At 41.9% G+C, this 15,656-nt stretch overlaps 1 protein-coding gene across 6 annotated transcripts in view; it reads right to left on the reverse strand.

Moving 5' to 3' along the window:
- Nucleotides 1-4,421: 4,421 nt before the first annotated feature.
- robo3 (roundabout, axon guidance receptor, homolog 3) overlaps nt 4,422-15,656 on the reverse strand; it is a 159,034-nt gene continuing 147,799 nt past the window's right edge. For 3 of the 6 annotated variants that reach the window (XM_082549192.1, XM_082549188.1, XM_082549193.1), the window contains 13 exons: nt 15,367-15,497; nt 14,634-14,817; nt 14,004-14,255; nt 13,513-13,552; nt 13,111-13,250; nt 12,752-13,033; nt 11,186-11,327; nt 10,475-10,693; nt 9,902-10,101; nt 9,644-9,751; nt 9,016-9,183; nt 7,657-7,799; nt 4,422-6,453 (listed from right to left, as the gene is read on the reverse strand). In XM_082549192.1, coding sequence (XP_082405318.1) covers nt 6,373-6,453; nt 7,657-7,799; nt 9,016-9,183; nt 9,644-9,751; nt 9,902-10,101; nt 10,475-10,693; nt 11,186-11,327; nt 12,752-13,033; nt 13,111-13,250; nt 13,513-13,552; nt 14,004-14,255; nt 14,634-14,817; nt 15,367-15,497 — 2,090 coding nt within the window. In that variant the 3' untranslated portion in view covers nt 4,422-6,372. The remainder of the gene's footprint in view (nt 6,454-7,656; nt 7,800-9,015; nt 9,184-9,643; nt 9,752-9,901; nt 10,102-10,474; nt 10,694-11,185; nt 11,328-12,751; nt 13,034-13,110; nt 13,251-13,512; nt 13,553-14,003; nt 14,256-14,633; nt 14,818-15,366; nt 15,498-15,656) is intronic. The other 3 variants (XM_082549189.1, XM_082549190.1, XM_082549191.1) reach the window with 3 other exon arrangements.

The following is a 15,656-nucleotide window of genomic DNA, read 5'->3' on the forward strand; positions in this document are numbered from 1 at the left end:
GAAGGCCTCCCATTCTACTTTTACATACCCTGAGAAGCACAAGTCTGAGAGTGAAGTGCTCTCAGATGTGGTTGGTGACCTGATACACATGACTACTGAAGACTACTGTGAGTAGAAGGATTTAAATATTACTGAGAGTGTCTGTTTTCATTCCCCATGTGTTTCCCTGTGCTTTAGATTCATTTACGATTCTCTTTTGGACTTTGTCGTTTATGCTTCTTTTTGGAATTCATTTGGAACTCAACAGCAGCTCGCTTTTTTTTCTTTTTTTTTTTTCTTTTTTTTAGAATTTCTCATACACCCGGTCTCACCGGACCTGATGCATTTCATCTGTAGTCGTTCTGTAAAGCTGCTCTGCTGCAAAATCAGGTCTAAATCTGATTTATGCAAGTCCTTCAGCACAATCAAAAACAGAAGCTTTAGCAGTCTATATTTTGGTGAATCAAATCTGTTTTTATGTAACTGAGACCATCATGAAATAAAGCCTGTTGAGAATCCCATCTTAATAAGCATGGAAAAATCAATTTAGCACCTAGAATATGTTCCCCTAAGGCTGTGTGCATTGCTCACAAGAATACACTGTAACTGTGTGTGGGTTATTGTAGTTTTTGCCAGTCAAACACCAACACATTCATCAAGTTTAAGCTCATCCTGCATCTATCAGAAGATTTCTTAATGTATTCACTTGGTTTCCACCTCCAGCATCTTTATCTGTGGAAGTCAACAAAGCTATGCTGCAGCATCTTATCGTGCTCCATTCAGGTAAGAGCTCTGAAAGAGGAAGTATACCCCTGGCTGTTCATGTGTGCCTGAGCCTGCAAGCCATGATGCCAAGACACAGCGAGCATCTGTAGAGCAGTGGAGGGTAATGCATGCCTTGTCTCTGGTGGACAGAGGGGAGAGTGTGTTGAACTCTCCGAGAAGTGAATTTGGCCAATTTCATGCGTGTACAGTACTCACCCAGGTGCAACGCACTGTGAAGCTGGAGAAAGAATTAGAGAATTAGGCATTAGGAGAATAAGAAGCAAACAGAACTTCAGCAATAAGCAAGAGCTTTTGTTTATTTATTCATGTAGTTCTAGCTGGAAGTGGTGGATGGGGAGTTAAAGACTGCATGCTTAGATGATGCATCTTTTTAGAAGTTTGCACCAGAGTAAATAATTTTCAGCCTTCGTTGTATTGATTACTTTCTGTATGTCAAGAAATCTACTTGAATGTGCTGCACATCCAGGAAAATCCCATAAGAATGGTAGTGAAATACCAGAGTATGGCTGGAAAACTAAGAAAATTACCTTTCCTATCTTTAGAAGGTCTTTTCAAGAATTCACACCATCAGACATGCCCCATCAGTATGACTTTTTAGCAGCCCCTGAAAGAAGTCCATTGTGGCCTTATTTTCTTTTTCTTTTTTTGATGCAGTTGTCCCCTCAAAATCAGCTCCAACCCGTGTCTTATGGTATCAGACACCAACATTAGCAGCAGATATCAGGAAGTCTCAGAAGGTGTAAGAGTGATCTTCCATGGATGGCACTTGTATTTCGTGCACATCCCCAAGAGTAGAAATGAGATGTGGGGAAACAGGAAACATTGTCCCAAATTGTTTGTCATGTGAGCAGCATGGACACAGAGCTTCACCCTAACAGGGGTCAGTTTTTTGCTTTTATGGTAAATGGACTGGTTCTTATACACTTATGGTCAAAAGTTTTAGAACACTCCAATGTTTTATTGAAAATTATGCAGTTTAATGTCACATTGCGCTCTGAACTGAACTTACAAATAAGCAACTGGAGTGAAACCAGAAATCAGTGAATCAATTTTTAGACCAAAATGTTTTCTAAACTTTTGACTCATCAAAGTATCCACCTTTGGTAGATATAACAGCTGAACACACCCGTGGCATTCTTTCAACAATAGAAATCAAATATTCTTCAGAAAGTTCTTCCCATATCTGTTTCAGAAGTTTCCATAAATGTGGCGCTTGTAGGTTACTTTGCTTTCACTCCTCTGTCCAGTTCATCCCAAACCAGCTTGATGGGGTTAAAGTCTGGAGACGGTCTTGGGCACCCCATGTTTTCAAGCTTACCATCTTGTTCTTTTTTCCTGAGGTAGTTCTGGCATAGCTTAGACTTATGTTTTTTGGGTCATTATCTTGCTGTAGGATGAACCCCTGACCAACTACATGAGGGTATTGTGTGGCGCTGCAGAATGCTGTGGTAGCAGTTTTGGTTCAGCGTGCCTCTCACTCTGTAGAAGTCACCAACCCGAATCCAGCAAAACAGCCCTAAACAATCACACTTCCTCCTCCATGTTTGACAGTTGATGCCACCCACTGAGGAGCCATCGTTTCGCCTTCTCGATAGCGTACAAAGATCTTGAATGATGAACCGAAGATTTCAAATTTTGATTAATCCGTCCATAATACCTTCTTCCTGTCTTCAGTAGTCCAATGGCCGTGTTTCATGGCCCAGGCAAGCTTCTTTGTCTTATTCTGACGTCATAGCATTGTCCTGTCAAACCTGGAGCTCAAAGTCTTCTCTTCACAGTTGAAACTGAGATTTGCTTACTATGACCACTATTAAGCTGTGCTTTAAGCTGTTGTGAGCCGCCTATCACGCAAGCTGTTAACTCTCAGAAATGTCCTCTGATTCACCTGTGGCTTTGAGTCTGCCAGACCTCTTCCTTTCGTCAAAGTTTGGCCCAGTTTCTGAGTGCCTTTTGATGGTGAAGGAAACTGCACTCACTGACATCCTGACTTTCTTTGCAATTTCTCTGTTGGAAAGACCTACATTTTTAAGTGTTATGATGGTCTGTCTCTCTTCCATTTTTATTTTTATTTGCCTTTATCTCACCATTTTTGTCACACTACTTTCTGCAGTACAATACTGTTCAACTGATACTTCAGTTCTAAGGTCAAATGGTGTCGAGTCCCAGATTTAAACCTAGTGGGAGTATCCCACCTAGTGGGACCATTTACCTTAGAACTGAAGAAGCTTCTCGGATGAGAGGTGAAACGTCTTCAAGCAACTTAAAGAAGTCCAGACGCTTTTCTTTGCAAGCTCCGTTGTCAGTTTTGAGTAAACTTACCTTTTTAAAAAAAAGTCTCTGGCGGTTTACCACTTACCCTTTTACAATTTTAAGCTGACTTGAACAACTTGAATTGCAATAAATTGAATTGCCTGTTTACATTCTGAGTCCATGATGATTCATAATTTAGCAGCCTATCCTGTTGTGCAAATACGATCACCTTAAAAAGTAAACTAAAAAACATGACAGTTCCCACAACACATATACTTACACTTCAAAATCTGTAGTCCATAAACCAACGGATAACATACATCCTATATACAGTTATGGGCAGGAGTTAGACTAACCAGGCATTTCACTAGGTACACTTGGCTAGTATCAGTTTGGATCCGTTTGCTTTCACAGCTGCGTTCAATATCCAAGACTCAACAAGGTGCTTCAAACCTTCCTCAGAGGTTTCATCATAATATGTTCATGATAACATTAGAACACATACTGCAGATTCATCATGATTTGAGTTGATGTGAACCTCCCATTCATTAACATCCCAGTAGTGCTAAATTGGATGGAAATCTAGTGACTGTGAAGCCCATTTGAGTAGTGAACTCATTATCACATTAAAGAAACCAGAAAATTGTGACTTTGGTACAGTGGTCGTAAAGGAAAGGCAACGTCAGCACCAGCACACAGGTATGTTGTGGCATTCAAATGAGGCTCAACTGGTACTAACAAGCCCAAAGTATAAACCTGATATTAAGGCCAGAAAAAAGATTTGCACAAGGATTGTTGTTACAGTGAGTGTCACAAGCTATTGTTATACGTTCATTCAGACCTGAGATTACAGGTTATGATGCAATGTAGTGATGTGGAAATACATAATATTTAAAAATGTTCTTTTAAAAGGTTTTTATCCACAGAGTTGAATGTTGTTGAACTGAGTGGGAGGATTTAATTTGATTTACGTAAAAAATATAGAGCTCTTATAATCCCTGTGAAAAGTTATGCCAGTTTGCATAAAATTGTTTTTCTACTAAATAACTGATTAGTGTTTGAGGTTAGTTATTCCGATGTAGATCAGTTATGAAGCACGGTCATTAAATAAGTAATAGTGAAAACCTTTCAGAAACTGACTCGGTGTGCGACAGAACTTACCTTCACCTAAGGTAACTTTGTCATTCACTGCAACACAACACAAAAAATCCAACACACATGCATGCACACACACACACACACACACACACGCCGCTAAATGCAGACAAAAAGTCTTAATACCCTTGATATAGAGTTTTTAAAAAGCCACCACTGAGGCAACTAATGGCAACTGTGGCACAGTTAAAAAACAAACAAATGCATGCACTGTCTTATGCTTTCTGAAAAAAGAATGAGTACAGGCAGAGGTCATCAAATGTGTTTTACTGTACATTTACAAAACAACAAGAGTACAAAAAAGTCAGTCCACAGACATTTTTTGTTTGTTTGTTTGTTTGTTTTGGAGGGAGTATATTGACATTTCATCTGACAAATGCAGCAAACAGCCTCTCAGACAGACAAGAGGGGAAGCAGAGGGATTACAATCAAACTTTCATAAAGTCTGTCTGTCAGTCTGTCTGCAGAGTGGAACACTTTGCAGCAGAGAAACCAGAGGAAACATAGAAAAATATGACATTCGTAGCGGACAACATGGCAGCAGGGATCCTGGTGGGGAAGCGCTGGGGGGGCGGAGACGTCCATCTGGGAGCGAGACCCAGCTCGTTTTGGTTTTTCTGACCCCCCCCCCCCCCCCCACCCCTCATTCTCGACCAGAAAACACACTTTGTGCTTCATATTTTCTGTTGTTTTGCCATCACAACAAGAGTGCAACAGTAGTTAATGCTTTTCCAAAAAGTATACATTTTGAGAAAAAAAGTTGGCACATTCAAGAAGACTTTTTTTTTTTTGTTTGTTTGTTTGTTTGTTTTTTTAAATATCAGACGTTTGTGGTTTTTTAATCCTCATAAATACAATATACATCTTTTACCCCTGTATCCAGAGCTCACAAAATACAGACACAGGTATTTACAAACCAAAGGTGAGGAGTGATCTGAGTGGCTCATAAATATTCGGAGCAATACCAAAAGCAGAATGTAAAGTCTGTTTACAGCAATAACATAGGTTTGACTCTAGGTTCCTGAAACCCTAAGCTCCATGTCTTGTTCAGCTTATTGTCTCCACAGTGGTTAGATGGGCGGGGAGCAGGAGGGTGATCAAATCATCAAAGGTACACTGATAGAATTTCTTTATCTTAATTCCTGAAAGAGAGAAATATAACATCAGTAGCTTAAACAATCAGTCTCACAGAACGAGTTATCAGGACACCGTAGTACACAACTTATTCTAGCAGCAACTTGGTATCAGGGGCCAATTTAATCCATCCATGGAGATTGAATCAGTTTTTATCAAGACTGTTTAGCTGTCAGGGTGAAGAACTTCAGACAATTTCCTCTCGATCTGAGCCACATTCCTGCAGTAATCATCTATCTTGTAAATTTTGGGTCAGCACCACTTAACAGGAAGTTAAGTGACTTGTTGACATTTCCACGATGTACCGGAGGATGCTGAAAACAGCTTCAAGCTAAAATCTGTTTCTGGAAGCTCTGCAGTAACACAAAACACATGCAAGTGTTGCAAATAATATGATGCAATGTTTAATACTCATCTTTTAATGTGAAAATTAAGCTTTCAGCTCCATGCTGATCACAGTGAAGTTGCTACTACAAACAGGAATTCCTCTCCAAGTGGATCTAAAATGCATTTCCTTATTTTTTTAATCGCATCTACAGTATACTGCTACAGTTATGGATGTAAACCAAAAGCATGCGGGGCAGCCAATCAGAAGAAAATTAGCTCAAAGGGCAGAGGGAGGCAAAACAGCTTGTCTGAGGCAGTCTTTTATGCATGTAGTGCATTTTACTGACTGTCAATCAATTTATTTATAAGCACATTTAAAAACAGCACAGATTGACCAAAGTGCTGTACAAACAATCATGTGAACTATGCTTGAGCAGACTAGGTTCCCCATATTAAACACATATTAAAGCACTGCCAGTTGTTCCAGTTTCTGAAGATCGTGTCATGCACTGCATTTTGATTGTCATTATTCTGCATTCAGTCCAGAAAGATTGTTTCAAAAGAATCAAAAGTGATGCTACTTACTCTAATTACTCTAATTAACTTCATACAAAGGTCAGGATGGATGGATTTCACAAAACATGCTATGAAATTAAAAGGAGATATAAAAAGTATGAAAAAAACTTCAGTGTCTCAAACGTTCATACACACCTCTCTAATACCACTGTTACAGTGGCCTATTTAGTTCCTAGCCTCGGAGCATTTTTTTAACAGGCTTGACGACATCTGCTGCCCTTCCGTCGCCCATCCTAGACTGGCCGTCTGCATCAAAGGCCACATGATAAGCAGGCAATAACACCACATGAGGAAGAGGTAACCTAATCCAGGCTTCCTGTAACTTTATTGCAAAGGAGGATTGTGCTTTCATGTGCCTGGGAAGGTGTGAAAAAGGTCAGCGTGGGTCAGTTAGGAGCATGTGGAGCAGGGGTGAGGTGTTCTTTAGTTCTCCACCGAGGGGGTGGAGGGGAATATAAGGAACCTTTGTGTGTGTGGCAAGAGAAAAGAGTGATTGTGCATGTGTGTTACTTTTACAAGTTGCTTTGCAACACTCATGTCTGATGTGCACTGAGAAGTGACCCGTGACAGAGCCATCCTTTCTCTGTTTCCTCACACATGCAGCTTTATAGTGATGCCTCGGGTTACAGCTGTAAGCTTAACAGCTACAGCATTAAAGGAATGCATCAAAGCTGCTGCACTAACCATGTCTCATAAACCACTGCGTATGTAGGTTAACACTGAATTTTGAAAGTAACCAGAGTCAAAGTTGTGGCTGAAAGCTATTTTATCCATTTAATTACATAGAAGAAAATATTTGTCCTGATCCTTTTCAGCATTGTGCCTGCATGAAATTAATTAACACAACCTTTTCAGTTTTTTCCGTGCAGTTAACCAATCCAAAACACAGATTACAAACTGAATTTACATACAATTTGAATTTAACTTTAAAGAGCTCCCATCACTTTGGATTAAGCTCCTGTTGGGTTACCCAGCTTGCTGCCTACCTACAGTAATGTCAAACTTTGTAAGCACAAATTCCCTTCAGAGCCTTCCATTCAGCTGGCACAGCGTGCTCCACCATAAAAGACACTAGCACGTCGCAAGGGAGCCTGCAGGGAGTGCATTTAAAAGAGTGCTCCCACAGTTAAGTGTGCCCTCAGAAGTGTACTCCAGAGAGAGCAGTGGTTGTGTAGGCTTAACATTGTTTCTTACTGTAAAGGTTTTGAAGCAAATGGTAGTGGCAGATCTGTATGAATGGGCCTGAGAGCATGACGGTGTGAGTGTGTGTGGGGGGGAGTGTAGAAGCCCTCTCTGAAGTGCCTTCACATATTAGTAATGATATGTAGATTAAACTGAATCCCATGAAGAGGCTTTGTTCTCATATTCATGAATATATAAAAGAATCAATTATTAAAACCATTAGAGGTGCACAAAACTCTATAACTGTTTTTTTTTGCAGAATTTTACCTCATTGTGTTTCCTGGCTGAGTTGAGCCCCCGGGAGCCTGTGGAGCCTCTCGATGAGGAACTTCCTGTAGTTGAACAGTTACTAGACATCTGACCTCTGGAGAGGTAACCGGCCTTGCTGCTGTACAGGATCATCTCCTCATCTGGAGAGACAGATGCAAATGGGAAAATAAAGGTGCATTTGGACATTTTGCAGCTGATCTGGACAACACTTTTTCAGATGTAGGCTACGTCTACACTAATCCGGATAAATTTGAAAACTGCGTTTTCGTCTAAGAACGCTCCACGTCCACACTATCGTTTCCAAACAGTTGTTCATCCACACTGAAACGCTTATGGTCCTCTATTGCGCATACGTGAAACGTAAGATGATTTGACCTGCGGTATTTCTGTCTGCTGTTTATTTACTTTCCGGCTCTTTAAAACGCCGTGGCAAAATGTCGAGGAAAAGTTTTTTAAATGGACTAACAATGAGGTGGAGGTGTTGCTGCGAGTAACGCAAAAGTACAAAGTTGCAAAAGTGAGTGAGAATTAAACAATTTGAAGAAAAGCTATCTGGAGCATGTACAGGCTGATGTCAATCTTTAATAGAGCAAACAAAACAACGCCCTCCGCAATCTTAGTTTAATTGGTCACATGACTGGATCATATGACTAAAATGCGTCATCGTTTCCGAAAGTCTGCGGTTACGCTGTCCACACTGACTAAATGACCTCCTCAGCAGGTCTTGAAGTTCTCCAGAGGCCTGGTAATGACATAGTCATTTGATTCAGGTGTGTTGACCCAGGGTAATATCTAAAACCTGCCTTCAAGGCCTGGAGTTGGACACCCCTGCCTTACAATATAAAGCACCTTGAGGCAACTTCTGTTGTGATTTGACGCTATATAGTTAAACTGAAATTGAATTGAATACATTTCCATCCAAATGAATTCAATAACCACACATTTACCCAGATTTATTTTTGGAGTTGGGTTTGGAAAAACAACACTGAGTTTTCACATGATATTCTGTGAGGGATACACGCTGGAGGGTTTTTAGATTCTCTGAGCCATGCCTTTTGTTTTTGAAAATGGCCAGGAGAGCTGGCTTCACGGTTATTTTGCAAAGTCATTTATAAAGAATGACATGTTGCAAACAGACCCGTTTCACTCTCCCGTGTAACACTGCAGTGCAGTAGTGGACTGTGGTGCATCATTATGTGGAAGAGGCTTCATCAGCCGAGTGCATAAGTGCTGCCTTTTCTTCCGCTTTCTTCTTCTGCAAGAAGCACAACATTTCCAAGAGAGCCCACACTCTCTGTCCTAAATTTGATTTGTCTAACCTTAAACTGCATTATGGCTGAAATTCAACACACTTACTGTCAGTTTGTCTCTGTCCCGAGCCTTTTCGCTGCTGGCTATTAATGCTATATTCAGTCCTCTCCAGGGAGGACAGCGTGCCGTTTGTCACACAGTTGGCCTCCATGCACCCCTGGGGGTCCTGTAACCGGCTCTCTTCTGGGGGTGGTTCTGGAGGAGGGGGCAGGTCTAAAAAAAATGAGATACAGGGAAAGAGCATTAAAACTTTAAGAAAGAACTTTTTGTTTCCATTTTCATTGTTAGGTTTCTGTTAAAAAACAGTTTTCTTAGTTTCCAAAAAATGACAGCTTTTTCTTATTTCTCTCTTTGTTTTCTTTGCTAAGTGAGAAAAGTGAAGAGACTTACAGTCTTGATTTCTTGATGGAAATTGAAATGATTATTCACTTATTAAGATGAAAGGTCTTGTTCTTGTTCCTGCCAAGGCTATGGATTCACAGTGGACTGCAATTTCAGATTTTTATTTCCGTTTCCAGTGATAATAATCATGCTTATCCAGTAAACATATTACAGTCTGTAAGCTGAGATTACAATTTCCATCCATAGTCAGGAATGCCAGCCTCTCATCTTGCCTTTCTAACAGCTGTGGACAGTCACAGTATCTGTGATTCACATATTTGAATCTGCCCACCTCCTTGTATGTCTCTTCTGTAAGCTGAAGTCTTAGACACTTTTTTTTTCACTCTTGATTTTTGGTTTGGTGGAGTACTTGTATCAGCGGGGGAGGAGCGACTGTGCACTGTGGGTGAAAAGGTATAAATAATCAATAGCAAGGAGACGATGCAGAAGGATTACTCACATGACAAACACTAAATCAACTTTAAATCAGCTTTCAGGGTGGGGGCTGCTACTCTGTATTCTGTATGCGTGTGCACGTCAGCCACTTTACCCGGCGTGGTCGTGCTGATGCTGTCTTCATTCAGAGCTGGGCCCTGGCTCTGGAGGCAGCGATGGGCAGGACTCTGGCACTGCAGCATGCCAACTTCTGATGAGCTGTGATGCTGTTGGCCGGAGAGGCTGGGGTTGGACTGGGTGAGCAGCGGGCTCGGTGCCTGGGGAACTGGCATGGGACCGCAGGGTAACCTTCTGCTTTGGGAAGTGAGGGCAGCATGTTACTGGAGCAAAAAATAAACTGAAGCAGAAGCTAAATCTTGTAATGTTTAGGAGTGAGGTTTACTATACAGCTAAACACATGATTTTTGGCATGATTAATAATGTGATTTTATTGGTTTTGTCATTTTATTCTGTCTGTCACATCTGACAATAGCACTCGATTTAGCTAGGCTGCTTATCTGTAATTGTGAATTCTACTGAGAAGTGAATGAAGCACTAAACAGTAAGCAGTAAAATGACTGTGATTAGCAGAGAAATCCCCTTCCATCAGCACATTTGCTGAACTTAAACACATTGACACAGTGCAGTTAAATGGACACAACCTTTAGAAAATATAGTAAGCACGTACCGTGACAACTGCTGGCTGTTTGATTGGTTCTGACGGGGGAGGTCATGGTGGGCTTGGGGCTCCTCGTGCGGTGACGGAGTGAGCGTGGCGGTTGACTGGTGACTGTAGGAGGTGGCTGGAGAGGAAGCGTTGTTCCTCTGAGGGGGCGAAGGTCTGTCCTCGCAGCCTTCCATCAGGTATGTCCTCTCAGGGAGGGGTGGACACCATTCCTCATCCGATCTAGATACACAGTGAAGCAGATTACAGCTCAGCGAGGCCGTGTGCGGCTCTACACCTCGATGTGTTGCATAATTATTGTCGAAGTACAACCTGTTTACTCAGTGATACCTTCAAATCCAACTAGCTAAGAGGCTATTTAAAGATTAATGATGTTCTTTCAAGTTAGGAGGCTTCGCCAACGGCAAAACTGCAGGAGGCTAAGCTTCCCATTGAATGGTACTGCAGCTATGAGTTTTGCTATGAGGCTGCAGAGTGCAAGTGGTAAGGGTCAACATTGCTAATTGCGTTTCATGGGTGGGGAAAACAGCTAAATCAGTCAAGGAGTTGACCAAGGCTGAGATAATTGAGTTGTTAAGGGCAGGGCCTTAAGAGCAATGCTGGCTTTTATACTTAATGCAGCTGTTAGAGGTGACACTAAGTCTAAGTGATGATACAACAGTGTCATACTAATTCAGAGAGATGTGCATCTGAGGAGGCAGGACTGTGACTCACCCTAGGTCCATGTTCTCTGGAAGTTCGTCATCTTGCTCACACTGCTTCAGCTCTTCTATGGGCGGAGGCGGGGGCAAGGACTCCATCCAGGTCAGAGATGGGGTCTTTACAGCCTTACCCATCACCTTCTGCTTGGGCTTACCTAAAAAAATGACATACATAAATAAATGCAGCGATTCAATTGAAGGGAAGGTTCTGGCACAATAAGCTGATTCGTCATGACCGTATTTTGACACATACCCCAGCAGGCCTGTGGCTCACAAATAGCAACACGGAGGCAGCAAAGTAGGATTTGTAGCATGACTGAGTGCATGTTGGCCAAACTGCTTCCACGAAGGAGAGCACAAACCTCAGCTCACTCTCTAAGGGAGTAGTTTTGTATTTTGTACATTTTCATTTTGTTTTCTTATGAAGTTTGCAAGAAAGGCAGGTGTGAAATGTAAAAGTGACATCACTACATGCTTTTTGTCAATTTTCAACCAATATATCCAAATAAACAGATAAATAAAGTTGACCGTGATGGACCATTGGTGGACGTAAGGCAACTTTTCATGGATTGTTAGCACAAGCCCACTCTACCCCCCTACAAATTTTTATCAGCATTCATTGAAAACTTTTCGATCTGTCACCTTGGCAGATAGAACGATTGCTCTCTTTCAGTCTTGTTTTTGTGTTCCTTTGTCTTTCATTGTTACCCAAGTCCACTCCTGCTGTCTTGCCCAGAGTCACATTTGGATGTGTATTCCTGTTTTACGTTGGTAATGGTCGTTCTCCGTGTCTCAAGTTTTCTTCGTCATCTCGTTATGTCTGTTGTTGCATCCCACCTGTTATCTGTCCCCTTGTTATTCTGTGAGTGTGTGTTGTTTCTGTCTTCCTCTGTTTTTTGTTGCATTGTCCCTCATCCTTCACAGCTGTGTGTACCCTCGCTCTGTGCCTCCCTGCTTCGAGTTTCCCAGCTATTCTATTTCTCCTTGTGATTCTGTTAGCTTTTGATTCCCCTGCTCACCTTGGTTCTGTGTATTTTGGACTTTCAGAATTAAATGCTCATTTTCAATTTGCTCTGTATTCAAGTCCACAAACAAGCTTTTACATAGCCCACAAAGAACAAAAACACTATTTTCTGATTAGTATTTTTCATTAGAAAAGCAGAACAATCTAAAATCCGAAGCGATTCTGAAGGCAGATGCAGACTGTTTCAAATCTAATATCAATAATCCATCCATCTTCATCCACTTTATCCGTGGCCGGGTTTTGAGGGCAGCAGCCTAAGCAGAGAAGCCCAGACCTCCCTCTCCCCAGCCACCTCCCCCAGCTTATCCGGGGGAACACCAAGGCGTTCCTCCGGATAAGCTGGAGCTGATTTCATATCAATAAGTGATGACAAAATATCCATGTAAAAGGAAGGAAGGTAAGGAAGGAAAGTAAGGAAACACTGGAATCTAAAGCCATATTTTTGGCATATTTTGGGTTTACATTTCACCTTTTTTTTCTTATTTCCTCGAAGTAATCAACGCAAAAGGAGACAGATGTGTATTTCAAATTCACAGAACTGAAATCCTTCCTCACCACTGCAGCGGTCCAGCTGGGCGTACTGAGCTCCAGATGGACCGGGCTGGGTAATCCAGTGGCCGTCGTCTTGCTGCTCACCGCCGTGGGGTGGAACTTGTGTCTGGTTGGTGAAAGGCATGATGGAGGTGGAAGCGTAAGGAGTGGTGGAGTTGTGCTGGGCGTAGGTGAAGCTGTGCAGGTCCTCGCTGGTGGCGTCAATCGTGCTGTAGATGGGACCTTCGGTGGAGCCTCCCATGCTGTACTTCTCAGTCTGATTCAGGTAGTTGGAGATGCCAGCTTCTACACAGGGATGGAGGTAGGATTTAGCAAAGCTCCTGTTGTTGTAAGCACAGCATCACAAAAACAGACACTCCTACCATTGTAGTATCTCTCAGCTGTGTCGGGATTGGCCGGGCAGCAGTTGACGGCCTCTTTGCCATTGTGAACCAAGTTAGTGGTGGGCCAAGAGTCTGCCAGCCATGGGTAGTTGCCCATGTTGCCCCCAAGCACTCCTTGCCTACAGAGACACTCTGGCATTAGCTGAAGTCGTAGTGGGGCAGTACAACATCAAGTATAACTGTCCAGATGGAATTAGAGAGTGGCAGAGAAAAAGCTGCATGCATGCAGTGAGAAATGTGGTGTGAATTTAAAAAGATTCACATAATAAAATATCACAAAGTTCAGAGATATAATTCTAGAAATGTCTGTATGTCTTTGCTTAGCAACCCTATCCTACTAGTTCACACAGAAACAGCACTAGTAGGATATAAACCAGTTACCTTCCATTTAGTCCCGGTCCTTCTCCATGAGGGAAACCGACTGCAAAAGCAAGAGAGAAAGAGAGTGATGAGCAGAGGAACAGGGATTCACAAACAAATTATTCTGTTATCCTTCTTACAGATCCTTCAGTCTATATCCTATTCTAATAATGTAGAGTCAGCTGTTCTCATGTCCACCAAAAGCACAAAAAAGTGCATCTATGTTTTTATTTTTTGATTATTATAATTATGTGAGTTCATACTTAAACTTCTAGTCATGTATTAAAGCTTATACTATTGCAGTACAGAGAACAGAACCTAAATAGTAGGTATATATAAAGATTATTAAGTATTCAAGCCCAAATTTAGCCTAGGAGGGAATTACACTGAAACTATTTGTAAGTTTTTCCTTTTATTTGGCTGTACATATGTCAATGGCAGTATTCTGGATTCGACTTCCTTCATAAGTATCATCCCAGCTTCAGGTCATCTTCATCATCCTTCATCCTTACCTGCTGGTGTGTAGGCGAAGGAGGCCGTGTAGTGGCTCAGCTCCTTCCTCTTCTTGCGGCGGCAGTAGATCCAGACGCTGAAACCCATCAGGATGACCCAGCAGGCTCCTCCGATGCCTGCGATGAACGCCGGCTGCTTGACCACATCTGTAATCTGTTCAGCTAGACTCACGCTGCTCTCCTCACCACCATTGGTCTTGTCACCACTGCCTCCGCTTCCACCTGCTAATGAGGGCTGTTCAGCTGGCAGCTCTACAGGAGAAAAACAAGACCAAAGATTACTGAACCATTTTATTTTTGGCTGGTTTGTTTAGTTTTCATACTCCAAAAAATAGCAATCAGTAAACCGTGTGTGTCTTTAATAAAGTGAACCTAAACTAAACTATTAACCGTGGACATAATTACCTCTTTCCTGAATAAACCTGAAGCAGGTGATGATGACATAACCTGAGATGTAACATTAATTAGCATCTTCTAATAACAAGTTTTTGGATGTTTTAGGTATGTGATTGCTGGAGCCGCACTATGGACTTCAATATTTTCCTGCGTCCTCTGGGATTAGTGTCTACTTAATTCATCTACTTTCGCACCTTGGCCCACTTTTTATTCTCATTATTTTTGTGGACTCACTGATGAGGACGGGCACCGGCTGACTGCGAGTGCCAATCCCGGCGCTAGTCACTGCTGCCACCTCCACTTGGTAAAGCACTCCGGGCATCAGGCCCTTCAGCAACGTGGACAACGTGTTTCCATCCACTGTCTTGTTACTGTAGTATCGGGTCTGGTTGTCATCACCAGTGCTCATGCACCAAACCTGTTTGCATACAGAAAAATTTGCCATTAACTTTTTTTTAAATACTTCACATTTTAATTCAAAGATAAACTAGTTAACTACTGTCCTTTTTTGCTTAAAACTACATCAGAGTCAAATATTTTTCATGTACCACCTTCAAGCTTCTATATGTAAAGTTTTCTTTTCCCATTTATCCTGACTGAAGAAAACATCATACTCACAATCCACCAATTACCCGCTGTTTCCTTTTTATCTATATCTTATGGGATTAGCAGTGATTTCATAAGAGAACCGCCTTAACATTTGGGTCAGTGAGTACACATTTTGTGTGTAAGGCACTACTTACATGTCAGCTATGATGTTTTCTTGTGTGAAGTGTGAAGGCAGTGAACGGAGAGTGGTTACTACACATTGCAGAGGTTTTCCTGGGCAGTCACAGTGCTGCCCCCACTAAACCTTTATTTAATTCAATTCAGTTCAATTTTATTTCTATAGCACTAAATCACAGCAGTCACTTCAAGGCACTTTGAGTGTGAGACTTGTGACTTGACTAGGCTGAGGTTTGTTTACCCTGTACTCCTGGATGATGCCATTTTGCGTGTCACTGCGTGGCGGCTCCCAGGAGACACTGATGCTGGAGCTGGAGCTGTTGCCGAGCTTCACTGTTGACACTGTAACAGCTCTGGGAGGGGCACTGGGTACTGTGAGAGGTGGGAGGAACATTTCTCTCATTTCATCAAGATGAGCAGAGTAGTTGAGCGCAGTAAATTATGAACATACACCCATATAGATACATATACATATTAGGACTGGGTATCGTCACTGATTTCTAGAATAGTTTCAATTCCGATTCACAAGGT

This window comes from Aulonocara stuartgranti, assembly GCF_965226115.1.
Source record: "Aulonocara stuartgranti genome assembly, chromosome: 10".
In the NCBI taxonomy this organism is placed as follows: Eukaryota; Metazoa; Chordata; class Actinopteri; order Cichliformes; family Cichlidae; genus Aulonocara; species Aulonocara stuartgranti.